Source organism: Oreochromis niloticus, linkage group LG19 (assembly GCF_001858045.2).
Source record: "Oreochromis niloticus isolate F11D_XX linkage group LG19, O_niloticus_UMD_NMBU, whole genome shotgun sequence".
NCBI lineage: Eukaryota > Metazoa > Chordata > Actinopteri > Cichliformes > Cichlidae > Oreochromis > Oreochromis niloticus.
Window position 1 is genome coordinate 14,305,023 of NC_031983.2, and position 19,744 is coordinate 14,324,766.

The following is a 19,744-nucleotide window of genomic DNA, read 5'->3' on the forward strand; positions in this document are numbered from 1 at the left end:
TAGTGTGTTTACTGCGGCTTTAAGATTTCAGAACTTCCCTCATACTTTACTTTCATGCGCAGCTCACGTCGTCGCTCAAAAAAAAAGGCGCACGACTCATGCAGCAATGTGGAAGTATGTATTGCACACAACACCTCAACAAAGGTACAATGCAATATAATAACAATGCGATAATCCTGTAATAGCCCTGCGCTACTTTTGGCTGGACCTGATTCAACCTTTTGATTTTCCACAGAAAAAAACAGCAGTTGCTGTGTAGAAAATTAGGTTTATAGAAATATTATGACACACCATTGCTGATTTCCTTTTTCTTAAAGCTCCTAAATTGCTGAAATACACAGAAACTGTAACTTGTTCACTGAGCAGCAGACTTAATCCTCTCTTCCAAGAATAACTGTTAGCCGGTTCTCCCGGGAATTTTCCGGAAATGTTTCCTTTTTTTATCATTTGAACTCAGCTGACTAGTTATTTTTAGCTATGGATAGGTTTACGTGACATTGCTATAACTTTATAAATATTGTAATAATGTCCAGTAGTTTTACAGTGTCAGACATTTTCCGCTTGCTCATTTATTTATGGTATAAATAAATCATCCTCCTGGAGGAAGAAATATCTTAGCTTATTTGTAAACACATTTTTGACCCACATGAAACCGCACAGATTATTATAATGCATCAAGCTGAATATATGATGCAGTTATCTATTTTAATATGGCCCCTTTGGCTTCTTATTTCTTCACCATAGGCTTCAATTCTACAGTAAATAATCTCTTAAAGAAAACCGTGAGGACAAAACAGCACTGTGAGAATGTGTGCTCTAGATCAAAATGTACTTTGATCAAGTGTGCTAAAGGGCAACACCTGATGGAAAGGCTACTGGCATCAAAGAGCTGCCCTCTGATATCTGGCACCCCCTGCTGTTATCCTCTTTGAACCAAGAGAAAGAGGCAGAGGGAAAACTGACCTCATATGTCAGTAGGCAAAATGGCATTGTGCCCATATCCATGTGGCATATATGATCAGTGGCCACTCAGTTAGGTACACATGTTCATCTGCTTGTTAATGCAAATGTCTAATCAGCCAAAGACGTGGCAACAACTAAGTGCATTTAGGTATGCAGACGTGGTCAAGAAGACCTGCTGATGTTCAAAAGCATCTAAGGATGACGAAGAAAAGTCACTGAAGTGACTTTAAAAATGACAAGTTTGTTGGTGCCGGACAGGCGGGTGTGAGTATTTCAGAAACTGCTGATTGACTGGGATGTTCCCCACATGACCATGTCTACAGTTAACAGACAATGATTTGAAGAAGAGAAAATATCCAGTGAGCATCTTGATGGATTCTCAATCATCCAGGAAAGTAAATCTCCAAAAGTTGATTCTGTTCATCTGGACGTTGCTTTTTCAGTGGGAGAAATGTTTCGTCACTCATCCAAGTGACTTCTTCAGTCTCAGCTGCCTGCAGGTTTCCCCAGTCTTTCCCCAGTCATTATGCAAATGTACTGTTTATAAGATTGGGGAAACCTGCATTCAGCTGAGACTGAAGAAGTCACTTGGATGAGTGACGAAACATTTCTCCCACTGAAAAAGCAACGTCCAGATGAACAGAATCAACTTTTGGAGATATCCAGTGAGCAACAAATCTCTGGCTGAAAATGTCTTGCTGGAGAATGGCCACATCGTTTTGAAATTATAGAACAGTAATAGTAACTTAAATACCCAGTGGTTACAGCCACAGTATACCAAAGAGCATTTCCGAATGCACCAAAGTCTTGACTTTGGTAAATTTGGTTGAATTTGGCACAAATAAAAGCAAAGCAAAATGCACCCATCCTGCCTTTTATCAGCACTTCTGGCTGCTGGTGCAGCACATTTATGACCACAGTAAACCCATATTCTAATGACTGCTTCCAGGAGGATTGTCATAAAGCTCAAACCTATTGGATTAAGATCTTAAACTGGATTCTTGAACATGACGGTAAGTTCGCTGTACTCAAATGGCCAGATAGTCACCAAATCTAATCCAATAGAGCACCTTTGGGATGGGGTAGTTTCAATCTGCAGCAACTGTGTGATCCTATCATGTCAATATGGATCAGAATTTCTTTCCTGCACCTTTCTATACCATGAATAATTAAAAGCAATTCTAAAGACAGTAGGGAATCAAATAGCAGGGTGTACCTAATAAAGTGGCCTACGGGTGTATGTTTTGTCAGTTTTTCTGGTTTTTGTATGTTTGGGGGGGGGGGGGGGGTAAATAAATACTTCTTAAATATGGACTCCTTATTTTAAACTGTAACTTATTACAACACCTGAAATAAATAGTTTTAAAGTAAAGGGGGGAAAAAAAGAAAACTGCAGCCTCCCAGTGCAGTAGAGATGTCGTCATTATTGCTGACTGAACCGCTGTTGTTACTGTCAGAACTGTCTGTTGTATATTCTATTACGTGCACTGATAGCAAAGAAATAACCAGAGCCAAACTACTTGTATGTGTAGACACACTTGGTCAGTACAGCTGATACAACTCTTGCTGGGTTAAGATGTTCTCAGCTGAAAATGTGAGAGGAAGAAGAAACAAACTTGTGTGTAACACATGACTCTACTAGCCTAACAAATCAAGTCTGAACTTGTCCCCAGTACTGCTCTGAGATCAAGTCCTGTAAAGGCTATCCTGTAGTGTTTTGGGGCTTTTTTATTATTATTTAGAAAGAGCACTTTTATTGGACATGGATCACTTAAGCTGTTCTTTGGCTTTCCTGTTTTCCAGTCTACAAAAACCTAATAATAGCCTTTAGCATTGTGACTTTTGACTTTAAGTGGGTTACTTGTCTCACTGAAACTGACTGACATCACAATCTTTGATAGTTGTTTGTTCGTGCTGACTTTGGTCTCTGGGATTGTTTTTGTTTATATATATATTTTTGTGAAGGCATGTCCTTGGCCCACCTACTGGCCCAGCCCAAATACCTGGGCTACAACTTCAAGCCTCAACATGCTGTTTTTTTACTCGACAGTGAAGATTTGCTGTTTGTAGACCGGAGAGGTATACAAGCTGTTAGTGTAAAACAAAGTGTCTGTGTCATATAACCTCTATAACCTGTCTTCTCTTCTTTACTCCTCACTCTTTTCTTGGAGTAACTATAACCCACATTATTTAGTTAGGGATTATTAAAGTATTTTGACTCTGCTTGATTCTCTTTTATACATTTCTATGTCCAATCAGTATTGCCAGTGGGCTTTATCCTTAGTCATTCTGTCCTTTTAGCTATTTCTTAATGGAAATTCCACAGATGTTTGAAATATAATAACTCTTTCTTCTCTTTGTTCATGAGTTATGTACGGCACAAAGGCAGGATGTATTTTCAGTCATTACAACTGCATCTTGTCCTTCTATAGTCATTCTGCAGAGATTGGATAATTACCCTTGCTTCACTATTGAGCAGCTAATTAATTTGTTCAGTGGCAGCTTGGTTAAAAGAAAGGAATTATTATCTCAGATTTCATGAGTACCTCGACTGAAATCTGACACACCCGGAGTGTTACATTTAGACCTGTATATAGTGGATGCTGTTAGCAGGAATAGCAGTGTCGTTTATCGCTGCTGTGTTGTGCACTGCTGTAACACTACACTGAAAAAAAGGCCATGTTGGATTTACTTGATTCAATAGTGGACATTGGTTGCACACAAACGTTTTGCTTTGGCAGAAACTTAAACAATTGAGTTCAATCAACACAACTTTTTCATATTCAATAAACGTGCATTTTGAGTTCATAAAACGCGATTGAAACATGTTTAGATGAAGTAAGTTGAGCTCTTGGAATATTTTAATCCTTCACAATTTTGTCATTTTATTTCAACACTATTCAATAACTTATACCCCAATACTACTTGGTCACTTAAATACTACATGTTCTCTTCATATTATATAATGTTCAACAAAGTCTAGATCCTGGTTACCATAAAAATTGAATGGATCTAAACAACTACCATCCTCCTTTCTTTATCCTGGTTGCAGGGGGGCTGGGAAATAACTCTGAAGTGATAGGTTGTGAAGCAGGGTACACCCTGGACAACTCACAAGTCTATCACAAACAACCATTTGCACTTACATTGACAGGTAATTTAGAATCACCAATTAACCTAACAACTGCATGACTTTTAACTGTGGGAAGAAACCAGAATACCCAGAGAGAAACCAGTCCAAACTAGCCAGATTGTGGATTTGAACCCAGGATCGTCTTACTGTGAAGCAACAGCACTAACCACCATGCCAACAATCCGGACTTAACAAAAGTAGGAAAGCTATGATTTCAAGGCTTGATGCAGAATTTTGTTGTACGTTTTTGTCCTTGACAGGTTAATCCACAATAAATAGCGACAGCATACACGTGGTGTGTGTGTAGTTGTCTGCCTCTTATAACTCCAGTGATTTCCCTGCAGTTTGACATCTCGTGCGATCTTGTGAATTTCATGAGATCAGCAACTAACCACTCTTACTAGATTGTATCATGTCATCTCAACAAGAACAAATTAAGTTGTTGAATTTCATACAGATCCTTCATGATTTAATTACGTTTATAGAAACATGATATTATTGTGTTCAAATTACAAGTCAGACTTTTTTAATGTAACAACCACCCAATTTGCTTGATTTGACTGAGACGGATGCCTTCCTGAAACCACGATCCAAAGCGTACGAGACTGAAAGTTATTGACTTACTTCACTCGAACATGATATGAACAATTTAATCTAGCCTCTCTGCATATCATGTAGTTTCTACACTATATAGTTACACTTAACTTTAAAGCATGAGGCACTTATGTTAAATACACGCAAGATGCTTACGTAAATCCAAGAGTTGGCCAATCCCTTTTTTTCAGTGTAGTGTGCTCCTGTCTTAAAGTAATTTCCTGGTGTCTCTGTTGCACAAGCAAATGAATCGTTTGGATTAACTACCCATAAACAGAATTATACTTAACCTTAGATTGTTGCAGATCTACTCATTGTTATAAAGCTGAGCAGGAAATAAAATATAAAACGTAACTGTTTAAAATGTATTAATCTTACTGTTTGGTTATATGTAAGGTTGTTCCAACATACACACATATACAAATACAAATATACTAATACTGCTACTAATAATCTGTTGCTAACCATTTTTCCTGTGTACCTCCATGGTTTAAGAATAAAGGAGTTGTTAGAAACCCATGTGGTGTCAGTCTTGTGTAAATTAAAATAGGCTATGTCTACTGTTTAATTTATTATATGTCACATTTCGACAGCAGAAAAAAAAGTTTAATAAATGCTGAAATACAGTAAATACAGACAAAGTGCTTGATTCACTCAGCTGATGTTAAAGAAGCACAACTGTACACTGGGAAATACAGATGAAAAACTGATATACATCTATGGCACAATAGTAATGTAAACAATACATAAAAGTAAAAGAGCAATAGAAATAATAAATCAGAGAAAAGCAAAGGCAATAGATAAGCAGATTTATTTTGAGACGCTTTTTCGAGACCGACTGCCACTTCACAATTGGAGTATCCATGTATTTGCATTTTAATTGCCCTGTTTACAGGGACTTACATAACACGATTCATTGTTTCTCCTTCCGCACGCTCGGTCTCGCTCTCTCTCCTTTTTACCTCTGTGATTTCAGCTCAAAATGAAAATGAGGTTAATCAACAAGGTCAGGTTTGCATCCGTTTGTCTACTTTGCAGGCAGCCCTTTAGGGGGACTGAACAAGCCATCTACTTTGCTGCTTCTTGGCTTCAACAGCTCAACAAACACACTTTAGTCATCTTTCCAATACACTAGTCTTGCTCCGCACGTCTGTCTGCACATGCATATGAAGCTGTATAGAGTCATATTGCCCATTTCCCGTTGAAGGTGGGGGTAGGGCATCCCCAGAGTCACTGGATGGGAATGGGAAACACCTCTGAGTCATCTGTGTAAGATGTGATGTCACCAGAGCATCATGAACAGAATAAGAGATTCCTTCTAGTTAGTATAGCAGTGGACTGCACTTCTAACACAAAGACAGCCTCGACTTTCATTTGTTAGGTTATTTGTTTTATCAGGTTTGCCTCCTTTGTGGCTTATAATTTGCACTTTACATTGTATTGATTTTTGGTGAGCCGCACTCTTCCTAAATCTCTTGACTTGACCTTTCAACCCTCTAAATAATCACTTTATTTCCTCCTGTAAATTGCCTTTATTTACACCCCTCGCTTCCACTGAAGGCTTACACCAAAAATGTCATATAACACAGGATGGGCCTTGCACAGTGGCAAACCATCAGCATCATTCGACTGGTATCCTTGTAGAGGTGCAGAGAGAGAAAGAGGAGAGAGCGACACTTGCCCAGCACATAATGGACAAGGAATAATGAGGAGAGGCAGGATGAGAGATGATGAAAAGAAAAGGATGGTCTGTCATATGGCTTCACTGACAAACACCATTACGAGGTGCCATGAGCTTTCCCATTGCATAAAATGTGAGCATGATGCATAATACTCCACTTAGGAAGGGTGATGTCAGCCTTTGGTCACCCATTGATGGTATGAATTTGTTACACGATAAATAGGCTACACATAAACACTGTGATATTTGAAGGGAAAAGGAAAGTCAGCATATTCCCTCCCCCCCCTTTCAAACCCCTGTGTGTGGCAATGTTCGTCTGGGTATATGCATGTGTATTTTTTTGTCGTAGTTGTTGTTTTATAGTATGAATATTAATACAAAACTGCAGTAGCCCTTGAGACATTAATTAGTGTGGCAGTTTTTCTTGAGTAAACAGAAGAGGTGCTGCCAACAGGTTAGAAACAAAGTGCGGCTACACAAGAGAAGAAGCGCTTCCCTCTCTAGTTCATTTCTTTTGTGTTTAACATCTTACAGCGCTCAGATAAACAGGCTACATCAATGCAGCAGTAGAATTTTAGACCTAGATAACACCGCCACTGAAAGAAAAGTGCCAAATTGTGAGCAATTTTCCATTCCACTTAGTTTTTCATTTGTGTTTCTGTGAATGCAATGCCTTCCCCATCTTGGGTTGAATCAAAAATTTATCAGATCCACAACACAAGGCGTTTTTTATGCCCTCCAGTTGCCAATAGTAACCAAAGCTGGCCAAGAGCAAAATCCACTTAGCAGTGAATGAAGCGGAGAAGTGTTGAGGGTGGAGGGCTGTATTATATCGCTGAAGATTACAAGGACCTTCACAAGAGCTGTTGTCAATGAAGAGAATGCTGCATCAGAGTAACGTCCGGAAAGAATAAAACACGACCTTTGATTCTAGTCTCTTCTGCTCCCTTCTCTTGAATTCTTTACATCATTGTGTAATCACAAATGTTATGTAATGTTTGCAACGGTGCATGTCATTTTTAGACCCAGAGGAAGTGATGATGCAGGGCCAAAAGCCAGTGTGCACTAAATATAATTTCATTGAATTAAAAATTTGAGCGGCCTGGCTGAGGAAAGCAGTGCCATTCTGGGTAGGAGAACTCTATTGGACTCTGCACTGGCTAGTCCATCTGTGATCAGTATATTGTGCTATCCAATATTCCTCCAATGCTTTTAGCTGATGGTGATTTAAAGGTTCCTCTTTGAAAGGCCAAGGATCTTTACTCCTCTGATGCACCTGCTGCACCACTTCATCAAAGAAAAGAGGCCGTTCCATGGGCAGCAGGCTCCCGGTACGCATTACGTAGTTGCAGACCCACTCTCTACCAGATGATGGCGCGATCAGACGGGCGGAACAAGCACAGAAGGGGGCTGGATAAAATCCTGCCGGAGCCTGCCAATAACAGCTCAAGCTGCATCCCCGCTCGTACTACAGAGCCACACTGAGGTCTCTGCGCGTATCGCATAGCGTTGGGAAGCTGGCGGACAGAGAGAAGTCTTCCCGTTCTGACTGGATGAATTCACGAGCGCACAGGAAGACGTAAATAAAGATCCGATACGGCGTCGATTGCAAGGACAGCCCGGGCTCTGGCTAATTCCTTTAGGTGGCATTAGACTCCCGCACAGCCTCATTAAAGGAGCTTGGATCAGTGTTGCTCTCTGCGCTCTTCTCTCCCGCTTGTCAAACCAAAATCCCGAGCAAGCCAACGCGCTTACCTGAAAGGACACGCTTGCTTGGGGTGTGTGTTTGTGCTGTTTCCACCAGGATAATCACTTTCAACAAATACGCACGAGTGACCCACCGTCGCCGAAGTCAAATCACGGGGATTACGTTTGTTTGCAAAGCTCTTGACTGCAGAGACCGTATGTGTGTCCTCTCCGCTCTGTAGAGAGCAAAGTGCTGAGAAATCTCCTGTGACTGGACTCGGGACCTGAGTGAGGAGCTTCTCGGAACTGCACTTGACAGGAGCGGTTCGGACGAACCAGGAGTGACCAAAATTCGCACTTGAGCAGCTGAGGGGGAAACTGAAAATCCGGCGAAAATGCCTCTTGCACAAATCGCGGAGCCATGGCCCACGATGGAACTAGTGCAGCTCGAAACGGAGGTAAAGAGAGGTGACAGTGTTGGCACTGGGTGCATGGCTTGGGCGGATTTTTTTTGTGCGTTTTTGCGCATTATGTTTTCAGATTAAAATAGCCAACATTGCATGTGCTTTTTCACGAACAACCCCACATCCACCAGTCACCACTTTCTAGAAAAAGTGATTGAGAGTAAAGTTACTTGAAACGACTGAGTAGGCGCCTTTTAGAAGCGACACCGGCTTGTTGTATAAATGATAATCTGTCAATCTACACAAATAAAACGTATATTTGTAATTGAGGTAACACAAGTTTTGCAATCAGACTGACTTGTCCATTCAAAAATCTTCACTGATATTCAGGTTTTGGGAGGGGTAAAAGAACCAATCCAAAGCTTTGCCGGGCTCCCTTAACCAATAGAAAAATGCTTCATTATTATCACTTCATTTGAGAGCTTTGAATTTCCCTAAAGGTAGCTTAAAGACCCCCCCAGTTTAATTCACCTTCTAGCAGTCACTGAAGCTCACCATCAACTCAATTGCAAAGCTCAAAACCACAGGGTAGACCAGTATGTCATGTTGCGTAAAGGCTCACCATCACACTCTCTCACTGTTATCACGTCTATAGTGGCTTCTATAGATCGCTGTTTGTAGTATCATGTAAGGTAATCACAGTGGGAGAAGCTGCAGCCTGATTATGGGTGATAGATTTCAAGTCTAATTTTGACTCTTATAATTTAATGCAAATGAGTTGCAGATTAAACTGTAAACATTTGTCAGGCACAGTTCACAGAAACAACCAGCTTACACGAAGGAGGATGCCTGGTATCAGATTTGAACGCTATCTGGTGTTCATCTGTAAGCCCTAGGGAGGTGCACCCAATATAAAATGAGCTAAAAAAGTGCACAGTACACACCCAAGATGCATGTAAAGCAATATAATCAAAACTGCATGCATATCAGTGTTAAGCATGCTTTGCAATATTTTTTCCTCATATTTCACTTCAGAACTTATAGAATTAGGGAAATAGTGAGAGAGATTTGTAGCCACAGTGTTGTCCATCCTCCCGTAATTGTGTTGTTGCATTATTATTCATGAGCACTTCAGGTGCTGCTTGCAAGCTACCACATTTATGGTTATGAAGGAAAAAAAATCAGACTGCAATCTAGTCTAGTCTCTCTAGTTGCTGTGTTTTAAAACAAAACCTGGCTTGTAGTAATAATACTGACAGTAGGCGCTGTCTAGTTGTTAGGATTTGCTTTTTTTAATTACCCCTCCAATTAGGTGGGTAAAGTGAGCATGTGATGCTCCTGTTTCAGGTGCCTGATCTCTACAATGAATAGCTTTGTGCACACTACTGTAAGTCTCCTCAATCAGCTTTGCGAGATCTGTGATTTAGAAATGAAGCTCATTTTTCTACCTCCCAGCCTGCGTAATCATTCTGATGTGATAGCAGTGGGAATTTAACTTGGTTAGAGAAAATGTGAAATTGTCTAAATTTGCACTATGAACGTAACCGTAACTCAAGAAATATCCCAGACAGCTTAACAAGTCTTCACAAATTAGACCCCTGCAGTTAATATGAAGATTTGGAAATTGAAACATCTCCTCCTACAGATTCAGTTGCGGCAGTTACTGTTGGAGGAGAGAAATGTGAGTCTAAGTGTATGATGAATGGAAAGAAGTGGAAGTCTTTGGTTAACATTCAAACAGAGTCATCTTGACATCGTTTGTTCAAGCAAGCTCCACTATTGACAGTATTCTGCAGCATGTGAGTTGGCTGAGTAGCATATCACAGCTGAACAGATGGTGGTGCAGAGCCTGTGAAGAGTGCTAAGTTTAACGCTGTGAAAATGCCCTGCCTTTGGAACGTGCAATAGTTACAACTCTGTGAATCAAATCTGTGCAATTTCTGGTTTAAAAAAAAAAAAAGTGTGTGTGTAAAATATCAGGATATATGATATTTATAAATTTGATATGTATATCTATATTTTGTTTTGTTTTTTCTATTGTATGTCAGCATTGGTTACTGAAATCCAAGATCTGTTATTGGTTAGATCAGACAAACACTGCCAGTCAGGATGGGATCTCTGCCATTTATCTCCACCAACCTACCAACCAGCTGCACACTTTGGTTTCAAATAGCTTTGGGATCAGATTGATTGAGCAGAAAGCTTGAGTTTTAGACAGGAGGCCGTGCCAGTGAACATGCGAGTCATATGGGCAGATGGAACAGACAGAGATACACACTTTTGGATGATTTAGAAAAAAAGAAAAGGGGGAAAAAAAAAAAACCACACAGAGAATGATGTGCTCTGATACACCAACTGATGGGAAGTCTGTTTTCCCCTCGTCACTCATAATGAAAGTACTTGTGTTTGGAGGCCATCACCGTGCCATGAATGGAAATCGGTTAAATTCGCTTTTGTGCTTTATTCTGCGACAAAGCAAGCAAGAGAGAAACGTCTAAAGTGAGCGATTTGGGGAAAAAAAGTGTTTGATTGAGACCTTTTATGCCATATCTGTTGTGAATGAACTTCAGTGATTCATCCCTGATAAAGGCACTTTAACAAATATGCTCATGCTGTCCCAGCTGAGTCACTAGCACCTGCATGAGCCCCTGTCACTACTACGTTCAGGCAGGTCCACCAAAAGTTCTGAGTCATGCTTATGTCAGTATTTAGTAATTGTAGATTTCAAATAGAGGAAAAACTACGCAGATCCAAATGAGTAAATTCCTCCACTCATATTCAACATTTTTTCCACATCAGCCTTTTGTTTTGTTTAATTTTAATTTTTATGTTCACAAGTTTTCCCTTTCGCTCCCGTGTCTGCTCAGGTTTAAAAGCTCATAAGTGCGGTGAGATGGTGGCAGAAAGCTGTCACGTACAAGCTGGCCCTATTAGGTTGGGTTAGAATGTATTTCAGTCCCGATCTGGGCCCACATCTGTTGGCTTAAAATTAAAATGTAAACATGCGTGGTTTATTTATAAGAACTACTCAAGCCTTGGCTTACAGAGCAGGATTCCACAAGCTTATGTGGCGAAGGAGGTTAAAATAAGTAAGATTGATAGATGGAATGTGTGCTGTTTCCCAGCAAGGTGTGGTCAGCAGTGTGCTGTCAGGTTCTTGAGTGTGCACGAGTTCATTTCACATTCATGCTTTGCTCTGTGGGTGTATATATATGTGTGTGTGTGTATGTTCGCACTGGCAGGCTTGGCTGTAGCTAATCTGGGTGTGATCTGTGGAACACCTGAGCACCTGGGAGTGGAGGAAGGCATGTGATAACACAACCCTCAGCTTGATAGGTTCAAAGAAAGATTGAGTTCTAATACCTTTTTGGTTTTTAGAGGTAAATATTAATCTAAAGTCACTAAAGCCTGAAGTGTACATTGCACAGCCTCAGCCATACCTGTAGGCAGTAGTGCTGCTCTCTATCCTTTTAAGGTTGCCGACTTGTGAAAGGAGCTACTTGGCTCACAGTAAAAAGGAGAAACACCTATTGTCCTTTTTCTGGAACTGACTAGAAGCTGTCAATATTCACTGATGAGATTACGAGAAATTCTGTCAGATAGTATTACAGGCATAGAGAATAAGTGGTTATTGTATTTCTTAGTTGCCTAGTTACAGGGCCGTACTGCTCACACTGTAAAACGTGGACTTATCTATCAAACTCACACAGACCACCAGTGCTCTGAGATTGTTTAATTTGCCTAATCATACAGAGCCCTGTGAGGAAAATTTGAATTTCTGCTGTCTGGCTCAGACTTGCTTAACACGTTGGTCTTTAAATCTGTTTACAGCATGCTTGTGGTCTGAAAATTTCTCCCATTGTACATTTTTTTGCTTCCATGTTTGTGTTTAAACAGCACACTTTGAGCATATTTATATGCCCTTTTTTTTTTGTGTGCCTGCGCTCTCACTAAGGAAACCCACTGGGGGGGAAAAGCACCATTAACTGGGCCACTTGGATCAGCCATGCAGTGCTAATGAGGTTGAAATGTGTTGAGCAGCAACGTCAGAAAGACGATGTGAACCGCAGACACAAACTTGCACAGTTACATTCACACAAATAGAATCCCCACTCCTGGTACAAAAAAAGCTAGCCACACCGACACAGGGAATACCAGAGGGTAAAGTAAGGCTGGGAGACGTGTCTATTGCACCAACAGACTCTGCACTTCCTCAGGATTTCCTTTATCTTTCCTTAAACACATCTGGGCCTAACTTTAGACTTTACCTCGTCATTAAATTGCTTCCATTATTCAGTTTTCTACCCCATCCCCTCACATTACGGCTGTTAAAACCTTTATGACTGGTGCAGTATGGCTAAATTAAATCCCCCCCCCCCGATCATGATTAAAGTCCAACTTGTAAAAGCACCTGGAAGTGTACAGAGCTGTACTATCCCTGCAATTTAGAAGTACTACTAGAATAAAACTCAAAGCAGAAAATAAGCCAGTTCATACGGTCGGCAGGCACATCCAGTCTTACAGAACGGGAGCGAATGTGTTGTGAGGTATTACAGCGACGGTAAACTAAATCCACAGTCTGCGTGCTTTTTGTCAGAGGGACTGTTTTTTTTTTTCCCCTTCAGCGAACGAGAGTAGCAAAGCTGCTCTGCTGTCGCTGCCTGTGCCTATGTCTGTATCTTAAAATCAAGCTGTATTAATCAGCACACGCAAGAAATTTCCCCTACTGCACTCAGCGTTTCTATACAGGAACAGCCAGAACAGATAAGTAAAAGTAAAACAAAGCTGTAAGTGGTGTACTTTACTGTTAAGTATGTAAGGAATAATTGTCTGTTTTGTCCCCTTTTGCAGTTTTTTTCTCTATCTTTAAAAGTCAACCAGTAGGAAGCAAATAAAGATTATTTGTCAAGCCCAAGAATAAAAACACCTAAATACCTAAATTGTCTAATGCATGTATACATATATGCTGTTTAAGTCTACAGTTAACAAAACAATGTATTTAAACATTATACAGTATTGGGCAAAAGTCCTGAGTCACTCCTAATTTTTTAATATTTTTCTAGGATACTGGTAAATATGTGTGTAGCCATACATGGAAATACAGTATATAAGACATAAGCAGTTTGCACAATTCTAATAAACTTGAAAGTAAATCTTTGATATGACTGCCTTCATTCTTCAACCCAACGTGAACTTTCTTAGACAAGCTTTCTGGTACTTTCTTTTAGTCTTCAGGAATAGTTCTCCAGGCTTCTTTAAGGATATATCAACACTGTCCTTTGGATGTTGGCTTTCTTTTCTTCTATTGCCTGTAAAGATGATCCCATACTGCCTCAATAATGTTGAGGTCTGGGCTCTGGGGAGGCCAATCCATGACTGATCTCCAGGTATGCTGTTACTGCATTGGCAGTGTGTTTGAGATCATAGTCATGCTAAAACTCATCAAGCAATCACACGCTTTCCAGCTGGTATTGCATGGTGGATCAAAATCTTTTGGGACTTTTCTGTGTTCATAATTACATCATTTTTCATCAGGTCGCCACCACAGGCTGAAATGCAGGCCCAAACCATGTCAGAGCCTCTACATATGGCTGTAGACACTGTTGTACCTCTGTACAACAAGAAAAACCCAAACATATTTGAACTCGTGACTCCGACCGGTTTCCACTGATTCAGTGCAGTTTGTGTGTGATTTGGGATGACTCAGCATTGTTTTCCTGTTTCCCTTCCTTAAGAATGGCTTTTTGACAGCCACCCTTCCACTGAGATCATTTCTGATGAGGTTTTGCAGAACAGATGGATGAACTGAAGGGCCAGGTGTATCTCTCAGGTTCTGTTTCAGGTCTGGGTTTTCAGGACTTAATCTTCAGTCCTGCTGTTGTGGCTCAAAATGAACATAAACCAACACAGCTTGGTGAGTAATTAGCTTGGGCTTAATTATAATGGGAGAAATGAAATTTGGTCTATAAACCAGTCCTGCACTGGTTAATGAGTCAAATGATTATCAGAGTAGGCGCCTATAGAAAGAAACTCCCAGGGTTGTTCATTTCAATACTTTCTGTTTATTGCTTGTCATTGTGTTGACTCCCTGTTGAGTTTTCTGCAGTCTGAGGGAAGAGGAAGACGGCATCAAGGAAGTGAACAGTCTCATTCTGAAATGGGAAAAACAAAGCTTAAAACGGAAGGGGAGTGGGGAGTTTTTTTTAAGTCCTCACTCATGTGTTTCCTTAAAAACTGAAAGCATTCAGTTATAAGGAATCTCAAAAAGTAGAGTTTAAAGTACACAGGCCCTGAGCATGAAGGGTGGATCTGATGAAAGAGTGGGATCATGCAAGAAACTGAAGTCAGGTTATTTGAACCTAGCAGTGCAGTGTCACATTAAACAGAACTTAACAGAACTTGCCTTTGAGATAGCCCTCGCTTTTAATGCAAAATGTAGAAGCTAGGAGACACATTTTCTGACGAGACAGCCTCTGATGAACATTAGTAATGCCAGAGTGCACCGTTAACTGCTTATGCCATTAAAATGAAGTTTGTGCCTATTGTGGGTTTTAAGCTATATCAAAACAGTTTTAAATAATAACCCATTTCATACGGGTCTTTCATTTTTGCTAAATTGCACTGACTTCTTCTAGAATGCAAAAAAAATAATATGGACATATTTGTGTAGATATTGCCATAATGTCGTAACTTTGCATTAATGCAGTTCAGTTGCAACAAATCTTAGACTGGTGTTGTGCACCTCAGGCCTGGATACCTGAGATAAAGATGAAAGAGTTTAAAAACACTATTCTGTGTTTTGAAGAGATGTTTGAACCTCATGCAAGCTCTTATTAAATGTCTAAATGCTCTTAGCCGGCCAGACAGTCGGTCTTCGTCTGTCTGGCCTCTCTGACCCATGATCCTGATTTGGACTGACATCATCGCAGCCCCTGCTATGTAAAAATTACATCACTCGCCTCTTTTTATCGTTCTGCTGTTGCTTTTTCTGTCTCTTTTTTTGTTTAACCCTTTGTTTGCAGCAGAATGAGATCCACATCTAATCAACTAATCTGTCTGAAATCCCACCATATTTTCAAAGTTAGTCACTCACTTCTTCCGCGGGAACAGCATGTTGAGTTTCACAATAGCTACCATTGAATCATTGTTTTCCAAATACCAATGATTACCCTTTTCAGTGAGACTTACCTACTGAGGATATGCAATTGTGTGTTGGCTTTAGATTATTAGGTTTGCTAGTGAAGGAGCAAAGTGCTGGATACAGTGGACTGCTGCCGCCCACACAGCCTTGCAAATATCGCCATGCCTCGCTTTCTCCCTCCTTTAGACCCATCCAGACACATGTGATATATTCACTTAACATCCACACTGACCAACTTTTTCTCATCTGCTTTTCTTGACAGAATGGACAGAGCACTACAGAGGATGGAGTCACAACTGCTGTCAAGGTAGGTGGCGTTTCTGGATCAATGACACGCACTCGCACAAACATGCACAAATGTGACTCAATATTCATGCAGCTTAACGTCCAGTAAATTACAGCGAGAACTTGGACGCAAGTCTTGTTTTGAATTCTTGGCTTTTGCGCGCGCTCTTCTGTGAAGACGAGCAGCAGAAGGCGAAATTCCATCAAAGGGCAAATTTTTGTGCGAATCTTCATTTTGAACCGTTTCCATCTCTGTAGCAAAAAAGAAAGCCGTGGCGCTCTCTCACGTGTCAGGCTTTTGCAAGTGTGTGACTGTGCGTCGATTTATTCATTTAGCAGTTGCACTGACAGCCCTGAGAGGGTATTAGCTGGCTCAAGTTTGATGTGTTGAATATTCCCTGAGTGAGGCTGATTGAGCAGCAGTCTGGCTAATGGGTATAGTGATGAGTCTGGTTCACTAGAATAGAAAGGCCACGTAGTGTTACACATAGTGCACATCCTGATCTGGCCCGCTTACATGCCATAATGTCATACAGGGACAAACGCACATCAGCTCGCACATACAGAAACTCGGTGAAAAACCACTGCGTCAGCCCTTTGTGCCTCCTGGTTGGCCTCTGCCCCGTATTGTCCGGCTCTGAAATATGATCCCGCTTCCCCCTGCACTCTTACTGTTCAGTCATGTAGCAGAGGACAAGGAAATGTTTGTTCTTGCGTAGCTAGCCTCTTTTTTTATGGCCTCACTCTCAAGGGGAAGAGCCTCTAAAGAGCGTGTCGTCTTTTCTTTCAGTGCAGAACAATGTGCTGTGACCGTGGAAGAGCTGAGTAAGAAAGGTTTTCTCTTTAGGAGTCCATGCACATATGCCACACTGGGCAAGGCAATTAACGTCTGAGGACAAGAATTTAAAAGAACAAAGGATTGTTCTTTTATCGATGAATTTTACTGCTACGTGAACAAGGATTGGGGATTTTTTGTGTGTGTGTGTTTATGAATATATTTAAATGGCAAATCTATGCAAATGTACCCCCCAAAAATCATCTTTGTGCTCTAACCACTCTGTTCTGCTCCTGTGAACTACATGAGGACAGATTTGTCAAACCATTTTGTCAACTGATTTTTCATTTTATCTCCAACTTCCTTTAAATAATTAACTTGGAAATGATCATGCACACTGTGGATATTATCTTTGTACCTCACTGAACTTGTAATAATAGCAACCCAGACACCAAAAATGAAACCAGATTTGTCATGTCATAGCACATCTGGCCACATGAAGTCATTATTGGAAATTGTACCAATCCAGCATATTAGATTTCACATCCCTAATCATATAATGTCAATATGAGTCTCCAAAAAGTGGCTGATATTCAATTATGACTCAGTCCTGGTAAGCACTGTGATAATTTACATTACATGTTATGCTAATTAACCAGTGCATTCCAGTAATCTGATCAATTATGTAATCTCTTTAATTAGGCTGCTGGATTTTTCTCTCCTCTGACTCTGCAGCAGTGCTATCTTGTGGTTCTTACACACCGTGATAGATGATCATGGGTTTTTGGTAATATGCTGAGAATAATGGACCACTATATTAGGAACTCAACCTGCACTCGCTCTTACCTAGGATGCCCAGCCGATACCTATTTGTCTCCTTGATGCCTTGAGCTGTCTTTGATGCTTCAGACATGGTTACATGTCTCATCCTCCTGGTGGCATAGTGAATTCGAGTCCTTGTCGAGCTCCTGATTGCCTTAGATAAGTGTTCATCTAAAGCTGGCGTAGTGCCTTCTGGATCTCTGGTAATTGTTAGTGTTCTCATTGTAGTTTTTCTGACTTGGTGGAGTATTTAGGAGATGGGTTTGTTAGCCCCATGTAGGGTTGGGCAGTATAGCCTCAAAATTATATCACGATATCTCATGATGTAGGAAAAAAAACAGCTTCTGAATGCAGCAGCATTTGCAAGTGTAAGGACGTAAAATACATTTTCCATCCTTTTCTCTATTGAGCTACTGTCAGCTGTCAGTGCTGACATACTACTTAATTAAAATGTTAATCTATTGGAACAAGGGGCCAGAAATAGTGACCCAAGAGGAGTCAAATGTGAGTACAAAAGTATTTTAATTAAAAGTGTAAACTGCTTAACACTGGAGTTCAACAATAACTAAATTAACTTGACCTTGTAGCTCGACAGGAACCTTAACAATGTTGTCCGATAATAAAACTGAAAAATATATTTTTTTTACCTAATTTAATATTTTCTTTATCTTGGGCTTTGGGGCTTGAGCTTTTTGTATCCACAGGAGTAATTTCCATCCATGTTTGCTCTTCCTGTCATATGGAGTGCAACCAGCTGGTGCAGCTAGCGATGCCTGGTTGAGTCATTTGTGTACATTTAGGTCACACATCACAAGCTGCTGGTATCTCATCCTCCGTAGCCTGTTTATACTTGACGGTGTTAGTTTTTTATCATTATTATTTTTCTTTTGAAACAAATGTTTTTTTTTCCCATGTTAGGTTTGTATTTCCTAGTAAACTCTGCTTTGTTGGAGCTTGTTGAAGTAGCTCTTTAAGTACTAATCATCATCAGAGGCACTCTTGCTCTCAGACGTGCCTGGGCTTGTCTTACTGTTACCCTTACTTGAGAATTGGTATATAGCGTTAGTATAGCAATGATATCGCTGTTTGCCTGCCGTGGTTGACCCTACCAGGGCTAAATCTCCACCAGTACGGCTTCCAGAATTCAAAGACTTTCCTCAAGCCTACCCACCATAACATGGTAACAGCACATGTCCAGGAACTAAAGATGAAGAGGCTAAAATGGCTTGGCTGTGTTTTATGGATTCAGAGAATTTCAAATGCTGTCTTGAGAAGGGGCAGTGTTGGAAAGTGAAAGAGGCCGAAGACCATCTGGTGAAGGATATAGATGGCAGAGTTGGAGGAGATTGGATTTTCACGAGGTGAAGTAAGTGCTCAAGCCCAAAACAGTTTCAAGTGGAGAAAAAATATTGCAGCCATATGCCCCACCAGGGATAACATGATCTACTCCAGCATATTAGGAAGACTTGGAAAGCTTTTCCAGTTTCATGAATGATAGGATTGGGAAAATATTAGGAATGCTGTTTTATGTGATCATTTAGGTGATCATTTGACTAAAGGTTTTATTGCAGTCAACAAAGCTAAAAATGTAATTAGTATGTAAATAATGAATCACACCGTGAAATGCTAGATGTTGGTGGGGTTGAAGGTAGACCTCATACCCAGACTGTTGTAGCACCGGCACAGGCAGAGCAGTTGTAACCAGGCGCTACAGCGATCAATACTGAGCTGCTCTTTTAATGCTGGGAATCTGATAATGGTGGCTGTTATCTACTCTAGCCATGGGAGTTACCTGGCTCCAGCAGACCTAATAGAGGAATGGATGGTGTGAGAGAGGCAGGGTTTAGAGGCAACAACTGAGAAAGAGAGAGCACAGTGTTGGGAAAGAGAGCACCTGTCCTTGTCGTTCAATGATGTTAAAACCTAAAACAGGCTTTAAACAATAACGTGATGGTCCTCAGCATTAAGCCGTGAGTGTTTGGGTCTGGGGGTGGTGAGCTCAACTTGGTCCTCTCTCTAATGAGCGATCTGCTCTCTCCTTTGTGTCGTTGTGTAAAAGCTGAGCGACATACGATTCTTGCCTAGTAGAGCTTCCCAAGCTATTTTTGGACCTATTAAACTAATAGTAATGATGATCAATATCTGTCTCTCTTGTTGAAGCGAGATGAAACTCATTTCTTCTTCACACTGACACAGATAATCAGTTTCTTTATTTACAAGTGGAATGCTATTAAGTAGATTGAATTAATCCTGGAGGCCA

The 19,744-nt window shown here is 40.6% G+C and overlaps 1 protein-coding gene across 1 annotated transcript in view; it reads left to right on the forward strand.

The window, feature by feature from the left end:
- Positions 1-7,812: 7,812 nt before the first annotated feature.
- The window catches only part of rps6ka1 (ribosomal protein S6 kinase a, polypeptide 1), a 46,202-nt gene continuing 34,270 nt past the window's right edge, over positions 7,813-19,744 (forward strand). Inside the window, exons 1-2 of the mRNA XM_005477156.4 lie at positions 7,813-8,515; positions 15,865-15,909. Of these exons, the coding sequence (XP_005477213.1) occupies positions 8,453-8,515; positions 15,865-15,909 (108 nt within the window). The 5' untranslated portion in view covers positions 7,813-8,452. The remainder of the gene's footprint in view (positions 8,516-15,864; positions 15,910-19,744) is intronic.